This window comes from Danio rerio, chromosome 24 (genome assembly GCF_049306965.1).
Source record: "Danio rerio strain Tuebingen ecotype United States chromosome 24, GRCz12tu, whole genome shotgun sequence".
NCBI lineage: Eukaryota > Metazoa > Chordata > Actinopteri > Cypriniformes > Danionidae > Danio > Danio rerio.
Genome location: NC_133199.1, coordinates 33,759,267 through 33,779,926, shown reverse-complemented (window position 1 = coordinate 33,779,926; position 20,660 = coordinate 33,759,267). Strand labels below are relative to the sequence as shown.

The following is a 20,660-nucleotide window of genomic DNA, read 5'->3' as shown; positions in this document are numbered from 1 at the left end:
AATAAACCAATTAGAGTCTCATCTCCCATTCCCGTTTAAGAGTCAGCTGCGTCGCGCCAAGAGCGCATTCGCTATTTACAGGAGGCAAAGTAAGTCTGAGTGGAAAAAACAGTTGACAGTTTTTTAACAGAAAACTGTTAAACAGAGCATCTACTGCGTGAGAATGAGAGATAATGGTTCTACTTTCACATTCGCTCTTGGATAGGGAAACCTTTACGCACAGACATCAATTAGCCTATAAATAGATTATTTTGTTTATTAAGAGCAAATATTCATATCAAAACTATTTCTAAATTCAGTTATAATTTCCAGCAAACGAATAAATGAATAATAATAACAAAATAAGCTCAAAAACCTGAGTTATATCCTAAAACACATGCTGTGCCCCATATGGTCTAAAACCTGGCAGGTGGGCAAATCTAAGCTTGTTTTTAATAAAACAAATATAAATATGGATATAATAAATAATACTGCTTATAATAATAACATTATACAAAAGCAAATTGTTATGAATGAACTGAAAAAGCCTCCCGAGATGAAGAAGACATAAAAGCAGTGATTTTTCATATTTATGTAGGCTAGAAAATAATGTTTTGTAATATTTTAATCCTTTATATTTATATCCTAATCTATTCTTATTATATCCTATATATATCCTTAATATTAAAATTGTTTTCGTATGTAAAGATATTTGCCTATTGCTCTCTTGTGCGTATTAAGCAGTGCATAAGCGAGGCGCAACTCTGCGCCGGAGTTTAGACCGGGTTAGTTTTGGTCTAATGAAAAATTTATTATAGTTTCTCAAAATAGCAACGCGCCAGCGGTCCGCCTCAGAACGCCTTCCTTTTTAGACCAGAACGCCTATGGGCGCAAAAATGAGCGCTAATGCATTTGCTATTTAAACAGCGCAGCGCAAACGACTCTTGCGCCAAGCTGAAACTACCAAAAGACTATTGCGCCGCGCCTTGCGCCACATTGCGCCGGGTGTATGATAGGGCCCTTTGTGTATAATGTTAGCAGAAAAAGCATGCATAACATTACCATTTATATACAGTACTGTTTATGATAGTGATATGGATAGTATGCGTATTAGCACTGTTATTCTGCCATATCTTTCTCTATTAAGTGTCATATAAAAAAAGCATGTATTTTGTCTATGTTGATTGTGTGTGTGTGTGTGTTCTGTAAATATTGTAGATTCAGTCTGCTGGTTGTATTGTCTTGTTTCCTCAGTCTCCTGTATTCTCCCAAGACTTTTTTTTCCAGCTCTGATTAACTCTGGGCTGTAAATTTGCAGCATGTCGTGTTAAGTACTAATTGTTACTGAATTATTGAGGAGGAGTTGCCCAGCTGAACGTAATGTAATTATCTGCCATGGTTTCAGGGTAAAGTCCTGGCAACTAAGGAGGTTGGCTTATTTCCAAGAGACGCCGTCAAGCCTTTCCCATGTGTGAGTACAAATAGCAGATTGTATTATAATGCTAAAATGATTCTTTATTCTCTGCCAAGCAAAACAACACATGCGATCCAGGCTTGTTCTTGGGCGCGTGCTGTTTTTGAATGGTTCAGTTACGCAAGCACCACTTCAACCTCATGTTTAAATGACAGGTGCATTGTGGGCGATTGTGTGTGCATTTGTTTTATCATGCGAGTAGCGCGCTGTGTATCATTCTGTCCACATGCTTGCTGTTATCGGCAAGATGATTTACAGTCATAATTATGTGCATGTCATTTTGAGAGGAAATATGTTAGGTTATCTTTATGAGTGCATTAAGAAAGGCAATTGTGGTTGTAAAAGGATACAGTAAGTGGGGCAGATTTCAGCGCTATTATGAGGCTCCGATTTGAGCCGCAAGTTAAAAATACTATGAAAATCAGGCTGAATGGAATTTTAAGAACAAAAGCGCACATAATGTTTGCTCTACTTTGTCTTTTTAATACTATTTTTGTCTCTCACACACCTGTTTTTAATTTTTTTAACTGTTTATTTTAGGTACCCAAACCTGTTGACTACTCTTCACAGCTTTGGTAAAGTCTTTATTCTTATTATATATATATATATATATATATATATATATATATATATATATATATATATATATATATATATATATATATATATATATATATATATATATATATATATATATATATATATATATTTATATATATATATACATATATATATATATATATATATATATTAAACACAAATACAATAAATGCAAATACAACATGCTCAGTGCTTTAGAAAAATTGATTTTAGAATTATTTAGATACTCGGTCATGGTAACACTTTAAAATAGAGGTCCAGTAGTTATTGTTAGTTATTGTATTTGTTAAATTTAACAAATAATTAGTAATACATTTATTACAGTATTTATTTAACTTTGTTATTGTTAGGTAATGCTATTTAAGTTAAATAATGTTATTGTATGTTAACTCACTGTGCATTAATTAATGTTAACATGCACAAGTTTGTATTTTAATAATGCACTAGTAAATGTTAAACTTTAATTAATGAATGGTTTACAAGATTATTCATACTTAATGTTAGTAAATCCATGTACTAATGGAATATTATTCTTATTTATTGTATTATTTTAATGTTGTTTATTTTTAGTTTGAAAAAGTTTCGTTGCATTTAATTGTGCATTTGTCATTTTTATAACATTCACCTGACATTGACCTGTGCTCTCTGCTTTAGGTTTGCAGGCCCGATGGAGCGAGTGCAGGCAGAAGCTGCTCTGCTCAACAAAAGGAGCAGCACATATATGGTCCGTCACCGCAGTCGAGAGTTTCATGAATATGCCATCAGCATCAAGTGAGTGATAACAGCACACATAGTTGTTTTATTGCCATGCTTAACAAGATTCTGCTTCGAAAACTGAGAAAAAATAAATAAAATCAGGGAGAAATGGTGAAAAAATGTCTCATCTCTATATATGTTTGTCTTAAGGTAAATCTAGAGTGCTTTATAACAATAACAAATTTCACATTAAGAACTTATGAGTATTCAAAACTTGCAGTTTCTCTCCTACTGTATATAAAGATTCCGGCCAATCAAAAACTCTATAGTATCTAGCATAGAGTCTCGCCCCCTAAAAGACACTAATAAAGCAGCTGATAAATGCAGATATATAAGAAAAAACATGATAACGCTTAACTTGAATGGTTGTGTTTATATCACTGTCTTTATAATACGAATGAGATTTTATGTATACTCATGACAACTGTTATCAAGCGTCATTGGCTCAGTTAGGCCATTTTAAATGCAAAGATAGCATTGTTTTAATATGGCTTAATCATGACAACTTGACATTGACAACACCTGTCAGTATCTTTGTCATAATAAGTGGACATTATCAAGACAACAAAACCTGTCATAAATCCGTCACAAACATGACCATCATGAGGGCATTTTAATTGTGTGACTAAATAGAATAGAATTTGCCATTAAATTGCATTAAATATTAAAAATGCTGTTATGAAATTAGATTTTTTTAAATGATTTTTAAATAAAAAGTCTGTCTTTTCTAAAAGAGTATTGACATTTTTAATAAGAATTTTTAATTTAAAAAAATGTCATTCCATTAAAAAAATAGTGAACAGAAAAATATTAAGACAAGGACAGGTTATGATGTATTTGTTTGTCAAGTTGTCATAACAAAGACATCTCAGTGAATGAGGCTTAACGACAGTCATCATGAGCATGCAAAAAGCTCTCCTTAATATTCAAGATGATGTGTCATATCATGATTTATGAAAATTTCATGATAGTCTCATTAACACCCTCTTCAAGTCAAGTGTTACCCAAATCACTTTAGTTTTACCTCCCCTTAGGACATATTTGCTGTCTCTGTCGCTATCTTGTGGCGGAACATTAACCCTCTTTGCTCTGCTCAGTATGACAGGCTAATGGTCGCCAACGCACTGAACCTCTGAAATTATAAATATTTAAAATAAGCATTATCCTTATAAATAAACTAGATAGTTGCAATCTAAACTACTACATTATCGCCTAAAAAGCCTCAAAAGTATATTACATTGTCCAACAGCTGCAATATTTGTCAAACGCTAATGAGTCTATTGATCTGCTGTTAATCTATGTGGTTGAAGAACTACACAAGGGTGAAGAGGCTGTACGAGTGCTCTTATTGCAGAATATCTCAAGGATATCAGCCAATCAGTTTTGACCTGCCGATCAGATACAAAGACATCTCAGCAAATTAGGCTTAACGACAGTCATCATGAACATGCATGAAAGTCTCCTTCATATTCATGAGGATTCGTCATTTTCTGATTATAAAGGTTTCATGATAGTCTTATTAACACTCTCCTCAAGTCAAGTGTTACCCAAATCATTCCTTTGGTAAGTTAAATAAAAAAGGAGGAGCTACTCTATGTCCTGGCTTGTCTTCATGATGAAATCAACACAGCGAATAAAGCCTCATTTCAAAAGAATCACTTTTAAAAGAATCAAATCATTTGTATTATTCAAACACTCAAGTATCCTGCATTCAAGCACAAGGCCAAGAGACTAAATCCACCCCATGACAATGCAATCTATTCTGTAGTTCCTGTTTGCAGACGATCATGTGCACTTTTTCTGGGAAAAAAAAAAAAAAAAACAGTGAGCTTGTAACTTTTAATCCAAGGACTAATGGAGGCGGCCCACCCCTCGCTATCGACCCCTTCTGCCTGCATGAAGCGCTCTTTGCCCCATGCATTACTATGGCAGCTTCCCATAGGGGATAGGCAGCATCGATCGCAATGATCACCAGAAAATTACTCTCATCATTTATTCATGGCCCACAGGTACAAGAACGACGTGAAACACATCAAGATCTTAACAAAGGACGGATTATTCTACATTGCGGAAAACAGGAAGTTCAGTAGCATTTTGGTGAGTGCTGATGTTTTATACTGCTTTTAAGAAAACAATATGATCAAAAGTCTTTATTATATTGGGGGAAAGTAAATGTTATGCTTGTGTTTTTAAGATCCCTGCTTTTTTATTTATTTACAAAAACAAGGCTCCAATAAATTCAATGATTTCTTTTATTTTATCAGAATAATGTTTATCTTTTGTTCTGTGTTTTAAGGTTGATAGGACCAAAGCAATTTATTATTATCTTTTTTGTACAAAGCAAATCTCTATTTTATAAGAACATTGTATTTATACTTGATTTTATGCCAGTAGTTTCATACTTTATTACAAAATATTTTATTTAATGTATTTTTAGACATCAAAAGTGACCCTAAATATATTTATATTGTTACAAGGACATGTTTTGTTTTTCAAATAATCCTTCACCAACAATGTAATAATATTATAACAGTTATACAGTCACCGGCCACTTTATTAGGTACACCTTACTTCTACCTTCAATAGCGTCAATCCTTTGTGGCATAGATTCAACAGGGTACTGGAAAATTCCTCTGACCTGATAGCATCATTCAGTTGCTGCAGACTTGTCGGCTGCACATCCATGACGTGAATCTTCCTTTCCACCACATCCCAAAGCCTGTTCAGTTTCCTGTTCTTGGCTGACAGGCGTGGCACCCAGTGTGGTCTTCTGCTACTGTAGCTCATCCGCCTCAAGGTTGGGCGTGTTGTGCATTCAGAGATGACCAGCTGGAACCAGTCTGACCATTCTCCTCTGACCTTTGGCAATAACAAGTCATTTGCACCCACAGAACTGCCGTTCACTGAAAAATACTCAGACCAGCCCGTCTGGCACCAACAACCATACCACATTCAAAGTTACTTAAATTACCTTTCTTCCCCATTCTGATGCTTGGTTTGAACTGCAGCAGATCGTCTTGACCATGTCTACATGCCTAAATGCATTAAGATACAGCCATGTGATTAGCTGATTAGAAATTTGCGTTAACGAGCAGTTGGGTGGGTGTACCTAATAAAGTGGCCGGTGAATGTTTTACTGTATTTTGGATCAAATAAATGAAACCTTGTTGAGCTTAATGATCTCAGACATTTACATAATAATGTATTTATTTGAATATTTAATATTCTAGCTTTCAGTCAAGAATAAATAACGTTAAAACCTCTTTATCATATAGAGTGAAAAGTAAATGTTACGCTCACATGTTTTTTTAAGGTCACTGGAATAAAGATAAAAGTTTGCATTATACCAGCTTATTACATTTGAAATCTCTTTGTATCATTTCAACCATCCCTTTTGTTTTGTCATCTGTTTGCTTTCGAAAGGGCATTAGGAAATCACGCTGCTTAATGTCTCTGTTCTGCAGAATAAAATCAAACGTTTTTTGTCAGCTTCTTTCTGAAAGCGCTTTTAGATTCGATCTGCCAAATGCCAGTTAAATAACATTATTGGATTGCGAATGCTGGAGTCGTATTGAATGGGCTCATATATTTATTTTTTATTTTCCCTCTTAATGGCTGTAGATGCTTTCTCTTCTCTGTGAGCTGACATCATGTTGAGCGTATGTGTGTGTTTAATGCAGGACCTCATCCAGTATTACAAGATTCACTCTCTGCGGGAAGGATTCAGGACACTTGATACCACGCTGAAGTTTGCCTACCGCGAGCCGGAGAATGGAGCCAACAGTACGTACTGTGCACAAAATACACAATGCCACTTTCAGATTCACCTCAACATAATGCAGTTGTTCTTGTTCTGAGTAATAATAATAATATACATGAATAATAATAATTAATTATATATATATATATATATATATATATATATATATATATATATATATATATATATATATATATATATATATATATATATATATAATATATATATATATATAATATATAACTATAACTAAAACTATGAGTGTCTACAACACCAAACGCTAAAATTTTTTTCTAAATAAATTTATTGGGTTTTGCTTAAACTACAGAACAAAATGCATAAAAAACATTAAATAAAATAAAAATACTTTAAATAAAATGAAAATATATTTACTACATATAAGCAAAAAAAAATGAAATGTTGAAACATCAGGAATCCAACAAATAGTTAAAAAAGATAAAAATAAATACATAAATAAATTACATAAATTCAAATAATAACAATACATAATTAACAAATTAATAAATAATAACAATGATTAATGCATATATTTGTACCTTGCGTTTCACAACTTTCCAGTTTCCAGCTGGTTAAACAAATGTGTTAATTGTTGCTGAAATGTAAGACATCATTTTATTTGCATTCGTTTTAATAATAAAATGCAGCTACATACCTTGGGCTACATAATCCATGCTCCCTAGAAATGTAGACAGAGGTACATATCCAACAATAAACCTATGTTGATTTTTTTAGATATTCACACCCAATCAACACCCTAATGTTAGATGGCACTTAACGAAAAGCAAATACACAAATACCTGTTCAACATTTGGCGGGAAAATGTCATTTACTAAATGAAATTAAATGAAGTGACATGAAACTCACGACTGTTGCAGTTGTGTTTAGCATATAGCTCATTATGTTTACAGACCTTTGAAATAGGCAGCTTTATGTTCATCTTACTTTCGTCATATTCTTTACTTTCATTTTTATTAATGACACTTTTTTACTGAAAAATGTTTAGTCGCAAGGTGTTAAACGTCGGTAATAAGCACTAATAAAAATTGTCCCGGTGTGCACAGGCATTTAGTTTCAGCTATTTTGCTGTTTTTAGTTTCTTGCAATGAGCAGATGTCCTTAGTGTCCTGCGTTTCTTGTGAATCTAACCAGTCAATCCAATTTTATTCTAATATTTAGTCTAATCTACCAGTTAATTTAGCAGTAGTCAGTGTAGTGAAATACCGAAAACACATATATTTTTCCCTGTAACTTCAAAAGAGGAAACACAAAGATGTTGAAACTAGTGCTGGATGCCTCAGCTACTTTAATGTTTCAGTTTTTTGAAAATCTGACTTGCATAGCTTTCCTGAACTTCTCACTATTTGTTCTGAAGTAATTTCCTGATTGACAGATTTTTATTATTATCCAAAAAAAATTTTTTCAAGTGACTGAATAAAGGCAAAAAAAAGCCTAAATCTCCTCAAGCTCTTCTCTCATGGATAAAGACGTCATACAAAATGCTGTGAAAACTTGAATGTAGAGAACAGTTTGTGATGTTCTTGTGTTTAGTAGTTTGTTGTGGCACCTGGTGGCTTGGGCAGTAGTGTTTGCTTGTTCAGAGGCGTTTAACTGTTAAATGTTCACAGATGTTCTAAATGTTGAGGATATAATTTCTCTTAGTGTTTGGTATAATCAGAGGGTATGTTATATGCTGCGGCATGAAAGAACACAAACCTGAAACACACACTAAGCTAGTTTACTGCAAACTTTGCAAGCTGGATTTCTCATTGAGTTTGAAGATGTCTGAATGTAGATACACATCATAATATATGTGACTCGGTGACATGGTGGCTCTGTGGTTAGCACTGTCACCTCACAGCAAGAAGGTCACAGGTTTGAGTCTTGGCTGGGTTAGTTGGGATTTCTTTGTTGAGTTTGCATGTTCTGCCCATGTTTGCATGGGTTTCCTCTGGGTGCTCCGGTTTCCCTGCAGTCCAAAGACATGCATAATAGGGGATTTGGGTAAACAAAATTGGCCGTAGTGTTTGTGTGTGAATGAGTGTGTATGGGTGTTTCCCAGTACTTGGTTGCAGCTGGAAGAGCATCCGCTGTGTAAAACATATGCTGGATAAGTTGTTGGTTCATTCCACTGTGGCCACCCCTGAAGAATAAAGGGACTAAGCCGAAGGAAAATTAATAAATTAATTATATGTGACTCAGAAATGGCGTAAGTTATAGGAGATTTGTTTTTTTTGTTAACACTCCCCCTGAAGGACGTAAAAACAAGTTGGGGGGTAAGCCATTAAATAGTGACAAATGTTTTCTCTGATCTGTATCTTTAATAATAATATTAGTAATAAAAATAGTAGGTAATATAAATATACATTTGACTACCCCTAGAACAGTTCATACCATTGTGAATGCATAATTGCACCAATAAGTATACATGAGAAGAAATTCATTCAACAGTCTGAATCTGGCAGATCTAGTGCTGTGGTCCCCAACATTTTTATCACCATGGATCGGTCAACCCTTTACAATTTTACTGTAGACAGTAGGTAGATAGGCTCAACCGTTTTCTTAGAGCGTGACAAAGACTGCGTCCGAAATCGCATACTATTCAGTAAGTACTACATTTGAATTTAAATGTACTACTTAACCATTAGAAAAGTACATTCTATACAGTATGAATATAAGCCGAATAAGCGGAACTCTGACATACTACATCTGTCATTTTGTCATGATCACGTGACTCACGGTTCGATCTCGGCATTCATTCAACTGTGTGCGTCTGGAAGGAGCGAGCGCGTCACCTCCATTGGAAATAATAAATTTGCGCGAACTCTAGAAAGGATATGACATGCGAACGGCCCCTAAAAGGCCGTCGCCATTTGCAGTCTCCAGCAGTTGATCATCTTCTTGCACAGACATGGTGGATTCACCGGATATGTTGACAAATGGGTTGCGGATCTATTCCTTGGCAATTTGTGGGTCCTTTACTGGGCTTTTTCCCCTTAGCAAAGAAACTTTCCAAAGACGTCTGTTTCTCACTCATTTTGCTGCTTGTGGGTTAAATTTAAGCGCTCAAGTGACCAAGATGTAACAAGAGAATACGGCTATTTTTCAAAATAAAATATTTTTTTTTAAGATAAAACATCATTCAGAGTCGTTTAATAAATAAAACGGAAATAATAAATGGTTTCTTGTGCGGCCCGGTACCAATTAATGGTTTCCGCTACATTCATTTAGCCATGGTGGGGCGCCATTCCAAAATTCATCCTGCCACGCCTACATTACAGCTTCTCATTCAAAACATTCAGTCATTGTTGTTGTTGTTGTATTAATATCGGGTTATAATTGCACCAAAACGCATTAAAAGGTTAGTGAATTATAACAGCGCAAACTTTTCTCTAACCGTAGTTGGGCTGCGCGTTATTTGTTTAACCCTTTAAGGTGACATGCTGACAGACTGACCGACTGACTGACAGGTGCATGATGCGTGAGGCCAGCAAACATGATGTAGCTTTCAGTTAAGATAGACACAGTTTTTGTAAATCATGTTTTATAAAAAATTTCGGGAGAAGCATGATCAGTCTTTGACGAGGCTAATTCATCACACACACAATCATTCTATAATCTAATCAGCTCAAGAGCAAACCCATATAAATAGTCAAACATGTCATATCTCCATTTTCTCTCAACTTTAGTGTCCCTCCACCACCCCAACTCCACACTATTTAACGACATACCTATTTAAATCTGAGGGGGGAGCATCCTGAAGCCGGGCTAGACAATGCGCTCGGATCCTATCTCTCTTTATCCCGATAAGGGGAATAACACGAGTTAGGGTGTTTTCCCGAGCACAGAGCCCTCTTCCCGGACAGCACGCCAAACAAGCACATTCTATTCAGTCAAATATCTGTGAGTGTGAACTCATAAATTATACTTTATTTATAGATAAAAGTCTGTGGTTCTGGATACAATGACTTGATCTTGCTGGAGTTTATAGCGGTTTCACTTTATTTCAGGACGCATTAATTCTGCTCTGTAGGTCTATTGGAGATATTCACAAATATTCCTAGCACATCTTAAAAATGTTGGAGACATACTCGTTACATATACACACTAAATCGCACTTCAGCAGTGTTTATTTGAGAGCGCACAAGAAGATCTGCACTTGAGCAGCTTATATTTGAGAGCGTGCAAGAAGTTTTGTGCATGAACAGAGAAAATCGGCGTGCAAGCAAAGAGATTCGCATGCTCGTATTACATAAATGCGATCTTGACTTATAATACACTCATGACATTTCTCCATTTAATTTCTTTGAGGAAACACTGCCATTGGTCCATGGACCGGTATCGGTTCATGGCCCAGTGGTTGGGGATCACTGATCTAGAGCACCGACAGACATCGTATGTGTTCAAATGACACTTTTCAAGTAAAATAGCTGTGTGTAGTGCTGACGCAGTGGCGCAGCAGGTAGTGCTGTCCCCTCACAGCAAGAAGGTCGCTGGTTCAAACCTCAGCTCAGTTGGCATATCTGTGTGGAGTTTGCATGTTCTCCCTGCGTTCGCGTGGGTGCTCCGGTGTCCCCCACAGTCCAAAGACATGCAGTACAGGTGAATTGGGTAAGCTAAATTGTACGTTGTGTGTGTGTGAATGTTTCGGCTGTTTCGGGTTGTGGCTGGAAGGGCATTCACTGCGTAAAAATGTGCTGGATTAGTTGGCGGTTCATTCCGCTGTGGCGACCCCGGATTAAAAAAGGGACTAGGCGGACAAGAAAATGAATGAATGAATAGCTGTGTGTATTTATATTTTGCTGTTGGTGATAATACACAAAATATCCCTCAAAACACTGAACACTTAATTTGAATTAATACAATAGATTTATATAACTTAAATAACTACATACACTGTTTTCACTAAAGCAAGTATTACACAAACAAACATTAGCAAACTTAAATGCAGTACTAATTTAAAAATAAAAGCTGGTTTGTGGCATGTTACTTCAGCTAAGCATTCGCATCAGTGTTTGCATACTGTGTTTTTGGATCAAGAAGTTGTTTAGAAGTCTTACTGTTGATGTTGTTGTGAAAGTTCTTGGACATCTGTGTTGTGTTCCAGCGGTGGGAGAGGAGCGAGCTTGAAAAATCTCAAACGGGGCTGTTAGTAAAGCCTGAACTACTGAGCTGTGCTTACAGCCTGATCAGAGAGTTTATGGCGCATCGCAATCAGCGCTTAGATGAGCTTTCATTGTAGCTCCATATGTCACAGCAAGGGTCTCATCGTGATTGGGAAATGTTGGCAGATTGAGAAGCCGAGGAGACGTCACTCAAACAATCAGCCATTCCACAACTCTGACCAAAGAATGGATCTCCCAGCATGCATTGCTGCTGTTTCTCTCCTTTCATCCCCAGTGGTCCATTTCCACGCAGCATAGCTTCCTTACTTTTTTTTATTATTTTGAGCATCTGCTTATGTGCCAATAAATGCAAATGGTATGCAGTTGTTTTTGAGATGGCTGGCAGAGGCACACAAGACTTTCATGCACGAGACTTTTAAGCACTTTAGCAGACAGAAGATCAACAGGAGCATCTTCTTTTAGTAGTAACTTAAATAGAACCCGCTCTCTGCATTGCTTACGGGAATAATTATGGCTTTAATTTACCGGTGAAGACAGAAAAAATGCATGACTGTTGCTCTTTTTCTCTTCATGTGATTTTTTGTAAATATATTTTTAACTGGTCTTTGTTATTATTGGCACGCTTGGTAAATGACAAAAGTTGGTTGTGATTTTTAAAAACATTTATTTTTAATTTCAGCTTAATATATTAACAAAAAAAAAGAAGACATTTGGTTTGTTTTAGTCTTATCTGCAGTATCATTTCCTTTCTATAATATCACATTTGTTAGCAAATCTTTGTTGTTTACTGTTGTGCAGTCTGTGCAATTGATAACATAAGCAAAATGCTGCTATTATTACTGCATTATAATACAGGATAACTGAAAATGCTTACTGTAATAACACCCAAAGGGAACAGATAATCGTCTTTTTTGGGGCTTCTGATTGGTCAACATGATTTTACGGTTGGGAGTCCATAGACTGATTTCATGCGGCCGCCATTTTAAAACCGAAGAAGAAATTCACAAGTATGGTGGGAAGAAACCTGGAAGTATTGTCTGGAGTCACACAGGAACGTTGTGTTGCTGGATGTATATCTTATCAGCGAAGAGAAAGTGATACAAATTGATCATTTCACCGCTTTCCGAGTGACTCAAAGGTCCGTTCTGAATGGTTAGTGAAAATAAAAAGGGACATCAGACCTCATTTTCAGCTAAGTTAAGGGAAATGGCACCAGTTAGCTAACGTTTTTCTTCCCAAACACACATTTTAGATGCCATTTATCAAATTCAAGTTAACACCGATTCTTTCACTATATTATATTTGTCACAATATTGAATTTCGGCACCAATAGGTACTGATTTGTAAGAAAAAGTCCAATGTTAAGTGCGTTCTCATTGTTTTATCACTCACCGAGTTACTGTGCATAGGCTGAAGCAGGGAAGTGTCCCAAAGTGTTTACCTGCTGCAATTACCTGAAGCCTAGGAAGACACTTAAGCGTATTACTCTTGAAGAGATTGTGATTTAGTTTGATGTCTAATATGCCTTTAATTGTTTAAACTTAACAGAATGATATTAAAGTGATTTTTGCACCATATCTGCATATTTAAGTCACAGCAAAAGCTGGAGGTTTGTAGTCCACAGCATGTTGTTGCAATGTTTACAGTGCTGATCCTATTCTTCCGGGTTTCTTCCCACCGCAGCCTCACTTTCGTTTTTAAAATGGCGGCCGCATGAAATAAGCATATTATCACCTGTTGCTTTGGCATTTTCTTGGCAGTTTTTTTTTTTTTAAACATGCATGTGGATGAAAAACTCAGTTTGCAAAACACCTGTGTGTACATGTGTACATGGCCTAACTTCGTCATGTCTAAAGCTGTGATTCTGAAGCTGAGACACCCGTTTCTTTCAGGCTCATTCAGAACTGTTGGAATATCTTCATTATTGCCTTGATGGTGGAAATGAGCATTTTCAGAGTTTCTGCTTTTTTCCTACAGCCTCTTTTTTGCTGCAAATCCCAGCTCTGTTCTTTAGTCTTACTGACTGTGATAAAAGACTAAGTGAGTTTGTCCTGCGCTTATTGATGAACAATGTCCTGTTCCTGGTCACTCAAGTGTATTAAATATGTTAAACATCATTTGGAATGGCTATACATCAAAAGAGGTTTGTGCATATAAATGCATACAGGTGATAATGATTGTAGCACACATATAATGAGGAAATATATTATTATATACATATATAATATTTACCAAGGGTGCCAGTATTAGTGGAGGGCTCTGTATACAGTTGAAGTCAAAATTTTTAGCCCTCTTGCATTGTTGGGGGTAACACATTCTATATAATTTGAGTTACGTGCTTTTAAAAGTAACCAGTAAAGTAGCGCATTACTTTGAAAAATTGAGTAATAAATTTGGAAAAAATTTTTTTTGAAAATGTAACGCGAGATACTTTTTAGTTTAATTAAATAATCTGCTTGGAATTATAAGGTTCTATCTGCATTCTGAAGGATTTTGAGATATTGAGCTTTAAAGTTTTTGCATTCCATTGCACACAGTCTGTGTGTAACATTTGTTTTTTTAAATAAACAAGTCTTAAAATGTAAACAAATTATTAAAAAAACTAAAAATATAATGTAAATAAGTTGTCATTTAATAAGAATATGTGAATAACTAAATTTTGACAAAAATGTCAGATAGAACTGTATAATTCTAAGGTGACGAATTATATTTAAATGAATAAATTCCTAAATTAAAATTTGTCACAATGAATCATGCAGTCAATGAGAGAATATGTTCATTATTCTGAACGCATCGAAGAAAAGAAAAAGGGGATACTCAGAAAAAATTATCCTAAAATATATATTTTAATTTGTTTTATAAGGTAAATGAAGGTGTGGGTTATACAGTGCAGTGTTAATCACAGAATTCCTCTATTAAAAAAGAAAGGAAAAAAAAAAAACAAGTTCTGAAAGAGATCAAGCCTCAGCCAGGTAATAAAAAGTAACACAAAAGTAACTCAAAAGTAACATTATTTAACCAAAAAAAGTAACTAAGTAATGCAACTAGTTACTTTTTTAGGGAGTAACTCAATGCATTATTTTCTACAGTAACTTTCCCCAACACTGCCCTCCTGTGATTTATTTACTTTTGTCTATATATATATATATATATATATTTATTTATTTATTTATTTATTTATTTATTTATATATATATATATATATATATATATATATATATATATATATATATATATATATATGTATATATATATATATATATTTATTTATTTATATATATATATATATATATATATATATATATATATATATATATATATATATATATATATATATATATATATATATATATATTTCCCCAATGATGTTTAACAGAGCAAGGATTTTTTTTACAATGTCTGATAATATTTTTTTCTTCTAGAGAAAGTCTTTTTTGTTTTATTTTGGCTAGAATAAAAAACTGAAAATATTTATTCTATAGTCTACAGAACAAACTATCATTATACAATCATTTATCTAATTACCTAACTTGCATAAATAACCTAATTAAACTAGTTATGGCTAAAATAGCTGAATACTAGTACTTTGAACAATATGTAGTAAAATATCCATGCACTATAAAAAAATATGAACCGTCATCATGGCAAAGCTAATAGAAATCAGTCCTTTAGAAATTAGTTATTAAAACTATTACGTTTCTAAATCGCCTTTCCGTAAAAAAAGGGGGGGGGGGGTATAATTCAGGAGGTGTTGTTATTCTGACTTCAACTGTATGTTGGAAGCACTGGAGATCTACTTTTATTCCACTGAATGGGATGCCAGGTCCAAACCCCCGAATATTTTCATTGTGGATAACGATGTGATGAAGACAGGAGGTTGTTTGGGTTTGCTGAAGTGACGGGGGTGGAATCTCAAGTGTGCACGAACATCTCGGACATCACTGTTTATGTAGTGGTCAGAGACGAGGCCTTTTGGAAACACAGCATGTGCTGCTGCATAAATGCATGAGCGGTGTTAGCTTGGGCTGTCCCTTTAAAACTTTGAACAGATGTTTAACAAAGACAGGAGATGCATCTGAACCCGGCTGAACCGCTCACGAACGAAAGAGCGTGAAGAAGTCAAATAAGAGCAGATTGAGGATCAGTCAGGTGGTTCGCTTTCACAGCTCAAAATTGTATGTTTTTTTTAACTAAACACTGAATTTAAAAATGATAGTCTCAGTACACTTCTGATCTGGCTGTGCATCAAAAGGGCATGTTATTGTAAAAAAGTTTTCAATTTAATTATTTATAGAACTAAATTGTTCGTTTTGATTCAAAAGTGTGCCACCTTTAATAATTTATTAATTGTGTAAATCATTATTTAGGCCATAATAAAAAATTATTATTATTATTATTATTATTATTATTATTATTATTATTATTCATGAGCAGTAAAAGTTATGCTTCAAAATACTAATGTAAAATACTAAACTAAATACTAAATTACTAAAGTTATTTAAAGCATCACTTCTGCTGAATAATAATAATAATAATAATAATAAGAAGAAGAAGAAGAAGAAGAATAATAATAATAATAAGAAGAAGAAGTAGTAATAATAACAATAATAATAATAATAATGATAATAATAATAATAATAATAATAATAATAATTATTATTATTATTATTATTATTATTATTATTATTATTATTATTATTATTGTTATTATTATTTTTATTATTATTATTATATTTGTTATTATTTTTATTTCTTATTATTATTATTATTCATCAGCAGTAAAAGTGATGCATAATAATAATAATAATAATAATAATAATAATAATAATAATAATAATAATAATAATATTAAACGTTCTTTTTATTAAATAAGTGAAAATGCTTTCCGTTTTTGTTCTATATCATATATAAGTGATTTTTTTAAAATGTAATTACAGAACATATTGTCATCATTTATAAGTCACAATTAGTTACACTGAGCGCCTTGCTTCAACTATTTTAAGAGTAGAGCGTCTTTGGAAAAAAATTGTGTTTCTGCAAACCGAGGGTCCGTGATACTCCAAGCCGACACAGTGAGATAGATCATCAGATGGCAGAGAGATCTCACTTTAGCCACATCCACAGTAGAGTTTACTACACATCAGGCATCAGTCAGTGCTTAATTGGCAAATGAATCATTTCCAGAAGAAAACTCACAAATAAAGCTGATGTGCTGGATGATGTGGACTGCCCCTCCCCCATATGACACCTGCACTCTTACAATAAGCACAAAGTCAGCATTTGCTTACAGTCTGCTTGCAAATGTCACGTTTCAATTAAAGATGCTTTTGTTTTGCTTCTCTTCTTTCCACCCCGCCGCATCCCTCCCCTGCTCTGCTTTGTCCCACATCAGACCCTCTGCTCTGCGGCCTGTCTTTTCTAACTCCCGCCGGCTACAGCTTTGTCCCCCCCTCTACCACCCCATTCTGGTCAGGTACAGGTACTTTTTTTTCTTCTCATTAGTGTCATTTGGTCAGGGTGATCAGATCTGTGTCTCGCGGCCTGTGTTTAACCCATCCTCATCTCACTGTGCGTGTGTGTGTTTATAGATCATTTCACAGCCGCTGTCATCATCATATTCAGTGTCCTTTATCATCCGCACATCAGACAGATGATATGACTCATCCTTATCTCATCTCAGTTAGATTATTACAGACGTTTCCACAACAAAGCAACGAGTTTACAAATCTATCTATCTATCTATCTATCTATCTATCTATCTATCTATCTATCTATCTATCTATCTATCTATCTATCTATCTATCTATCTATCTATCTATCTATCTATCTGTCTATCTGTCTGTCTGTCTGTCTGTCTGTCTGTCTGTCTGTCATCTAACTCAGTGGTTCTCGACCTTTTTTTTAAATCTCAGACCACAAAACAAACCAACCAACTGCAATGTGTAAATTATCTAAAGCTATTTGTGGCCGCTTGGTAACTTAATCAGATACAACATACAGGACTGCTAACTGTTTATTGAATAAACTGACAATGATTTAAATGAACATAATATTTAAATAACTGGTCACCAAACCCACAGAGACTGTCAGACATATACATTTTGTGCATTGTCAGAAAAGTGAGTGATTCAAAGCCGTGGCGCACACAAACCCCACCCCTAAACCTACCTCTTATTTGGGGCAAAACACACAAAAGGATGATAAAGATTCATATGAATTTGCTTGAGTTAGCTAACAGTTTGAAATCTATCTTGAGGTAAATTTAAAAGACAGATTCTTTTCTTTAAAATATTTGAAACTTATTATTATGTATTATTAATTATTATTAGGGACCGAGCACTAAACGGTGCTAGGCCCTATTGGAATTGCTCCGTTTATTGGACCAAGCAAACCAAGCAAAAAGGTTAATTTCGAGGCCTGCACTGCCTCGTCTATTATTATTATTATTATTATTATTATTATTATTATTATTATTATTATTTATTACTACAATTATTACTATTTGTATTAATAATACTATTATTCATATAATAATAATAATAATAATTATTATTATTATTATTATTATTATTGTTATTATTATTTTATATACTATTATTATTGTTTTTATATTATTATGAGTATAATTATTGTTATATATTTTTAACTGTTATTTATTATTTTTGTTGTTATTATTATTTATTATTACTATTATTACTTTTATTATCATTGTTATCAGTTTTATTTATAGTAATTATTATTAATATAATAATAATAATTATTATTATTTTAATTATTTATTATTATTATATTATTATTAATTATTATTAGTAGTACTTGTTATATATATATATATATATATATATATATTATGAAATATATATATATATTATGAAATATATATATTTGAAATCAGAATTATTACCCCCCTTTTTATTAGCCCCAGTTTTTTTAAGTGTTTCCCAAATGATAATTAACAGAGCAAGGAAATTTTCACATTATGTCTGATAATATTTTTTCATCTAGAGAACGTCTTATTTGTTTTATTTTGGCTAGAATAAAAGCAGTTTAAAAAAAAAAAACATTTTAACGTCAAAATTATTAGCCCCTTTAAGCTAGATTTTTTTCAATAGGTACAGAAAAAAACATCATTATTCAATAACTTACATAATTACTCTAACCTGCCTAGTTAACATAATTAACCTAGTTAAGCCTTTAAATGTCACTTAAAGCTTTATAGAAGTATCTTGAATAATATCTAGTAAAATATTATTTACTGTCATCATGGCAAAGATAAAATAAATCAGTTATTAGAAATGAGTTATTAAAACTATTATATTAAAAAATGGGCCAAATCTTCTCCGTTAAACAGAAATTGGGGAAAAATAAACAGGATATATAATATATATTTTCACTTTTTGTTATTTTTTTGTCACTTTCATATTTAATCTATCATTACGAACTGTTATTGTCGAGTGAGCTGAAATGAAAAGGAAGCAGATGCTGTAACACAGTGACACTCTCTCTCTCTCTCTCTCTCGCTCTTCTTCCCAAACTTCTCTCTTTGAGCCTGACGTCTGCTAACTGGCAGCCTGTCCTCTGTCTGTACACGTCCTGCTCACTTTAAAGCAGCTGAAGAGAAGAGAAAGCATCCTGGCACTGAGACGGATCTCATCAACACACGTCTGGCCGAGAGCCTAGTTCCTCTGGCTGCCGCTCACAAAGTCCTGCGAGCCTCTGAAGTGCCATAAAACAAAAGCTTGCTTCAATCCACCAACACGTATTTCCCTCGGCCCACTGCATTTAGAGAAATCCACCGAACGCCTCCAACAAAACCAACGTTCAGCGAGCTGGTTTAAGCAATGTTTTTTTTTTTTTTTTTTTTTTTTTTTTTTTGAGGGAGATGTAATTAACCCAGCGGATTATGCTGTTGACACATCTCAAGACATAATCAAAACAGCCACTCGAGCTGTGATTGGACCCGTCCCAGATTCACGAGAATCATTTATTTGGAGTGGATGTGCGAAGGCAGGCAAACACATGGAGGAGTGCAGTGATTACAAGAGTCCTCAGGGAAAGCAGATTCATCCTCTCTGTGTTTGGCTGCTGCTCGTCTTTGGTTTTGTCCTGTGATGTGCACTCTTAATTTAATATTTTTTTTCTTTTTTTCTGCTCTCTACAGTGTTCTCTCAGAAGGGGATTGGGGTTGCCATCGCCCGGTATGACTTCAGCCCGCGGGACACCAGGGAGCTGTCCATGCAGGAGGGAGATGTGGTGAGGATCTACAGCAAAACTGGAGCTAGCGGATGGTGGAAGGGCGAAGTTAATGGACGGGTGAGTGTCAGTGTGTGTGTGTGTGTGTTCATTTGGGGGCAGTAAAAACAAGTTTTCTGCTAATTACATGTTATATAATGCATAAACAATATGTGAAAATATTATAAATAAATAAAAAGTTTTATTTATAATAAAATATATATATATATATATATATATATTATATTATTTACATTCTATTATGTTATATATTATTATATATTAAATATTATTATATTATGTTATATTATACTATATTTTATTATTCTAATATATTATTGAATTTATTATACAATATTAATTTAGTATATTAGCTGTATATTGTAAATAAACTTAAGTAAACTAAATGAATTACTAAATGTAAATGAAAAGCATTATGCAATATACTATATGTGACATTTCTAAACATAATAGTTTTAGTAACTCATTTCTAACAACGGATTTATTTTATCTTCGCCATGATGACAGTAAATAATATTTACTAGATATTTTTGAAGACACTTCTATACAGCTTAAAATTACATTTAAAGGCTTAACTAGGTTAATTAGGCTAACTAGGCGAGTTAGGGTAATTAGGCAAGTCATTGTATAATGATGGTTTGTTCTGTAGACAATCAAAAAATATATATAGCTTAAAGGGGCTAATAATTTTGAC

At 33.8% G+C, this 20,660-nt stretch overlaps 1 protein-coding gene across 3 annotated transcripts in view; it reads left to right on the top strand.

Moving 5' to 3' along the window:
* vav3 (vav guanine nucleotide exchange factor 3) overlaps positions 1-20,660 on the top strand; it is a 178,463-nt gene that overhangs the window by 152,257 nt on the left and 5,546 nt on the right. For 2 of the 3 annotated variants that reach the window (XM_073940906.1, XM_073940909.1), the window contains 7 exons: positions 1,385-1,450; positions 1,994-2,028; positions 2,708-2,824; positions 4,819-4,906; positions 6,490-6,592; positions 17,106-17,186; positions 19,875-20,026. In XM_073940906.1, coding sequence (XP_073797007.1) covers positions 1,385-1,450; positions 1,994-2,028; positions 2,708-2,824; positions 4,819-4,906; positions 6,490-6,592; positions 17,106-17,186; positions 19,875-20,026 — 642 coding nt within the window. The remainder of the gene's footprint in view (positions 1-1,384; positions 1,451-1,993; positions 2,029-2,707; positions 2,825-4,818; positions 4,907-6,489; positions 6,593-17,105; positions 17,187-19,874; positions 20,027-20,660) is intronic. The other variant, XM_073940907.1, reaches the window with a different exon arrangement.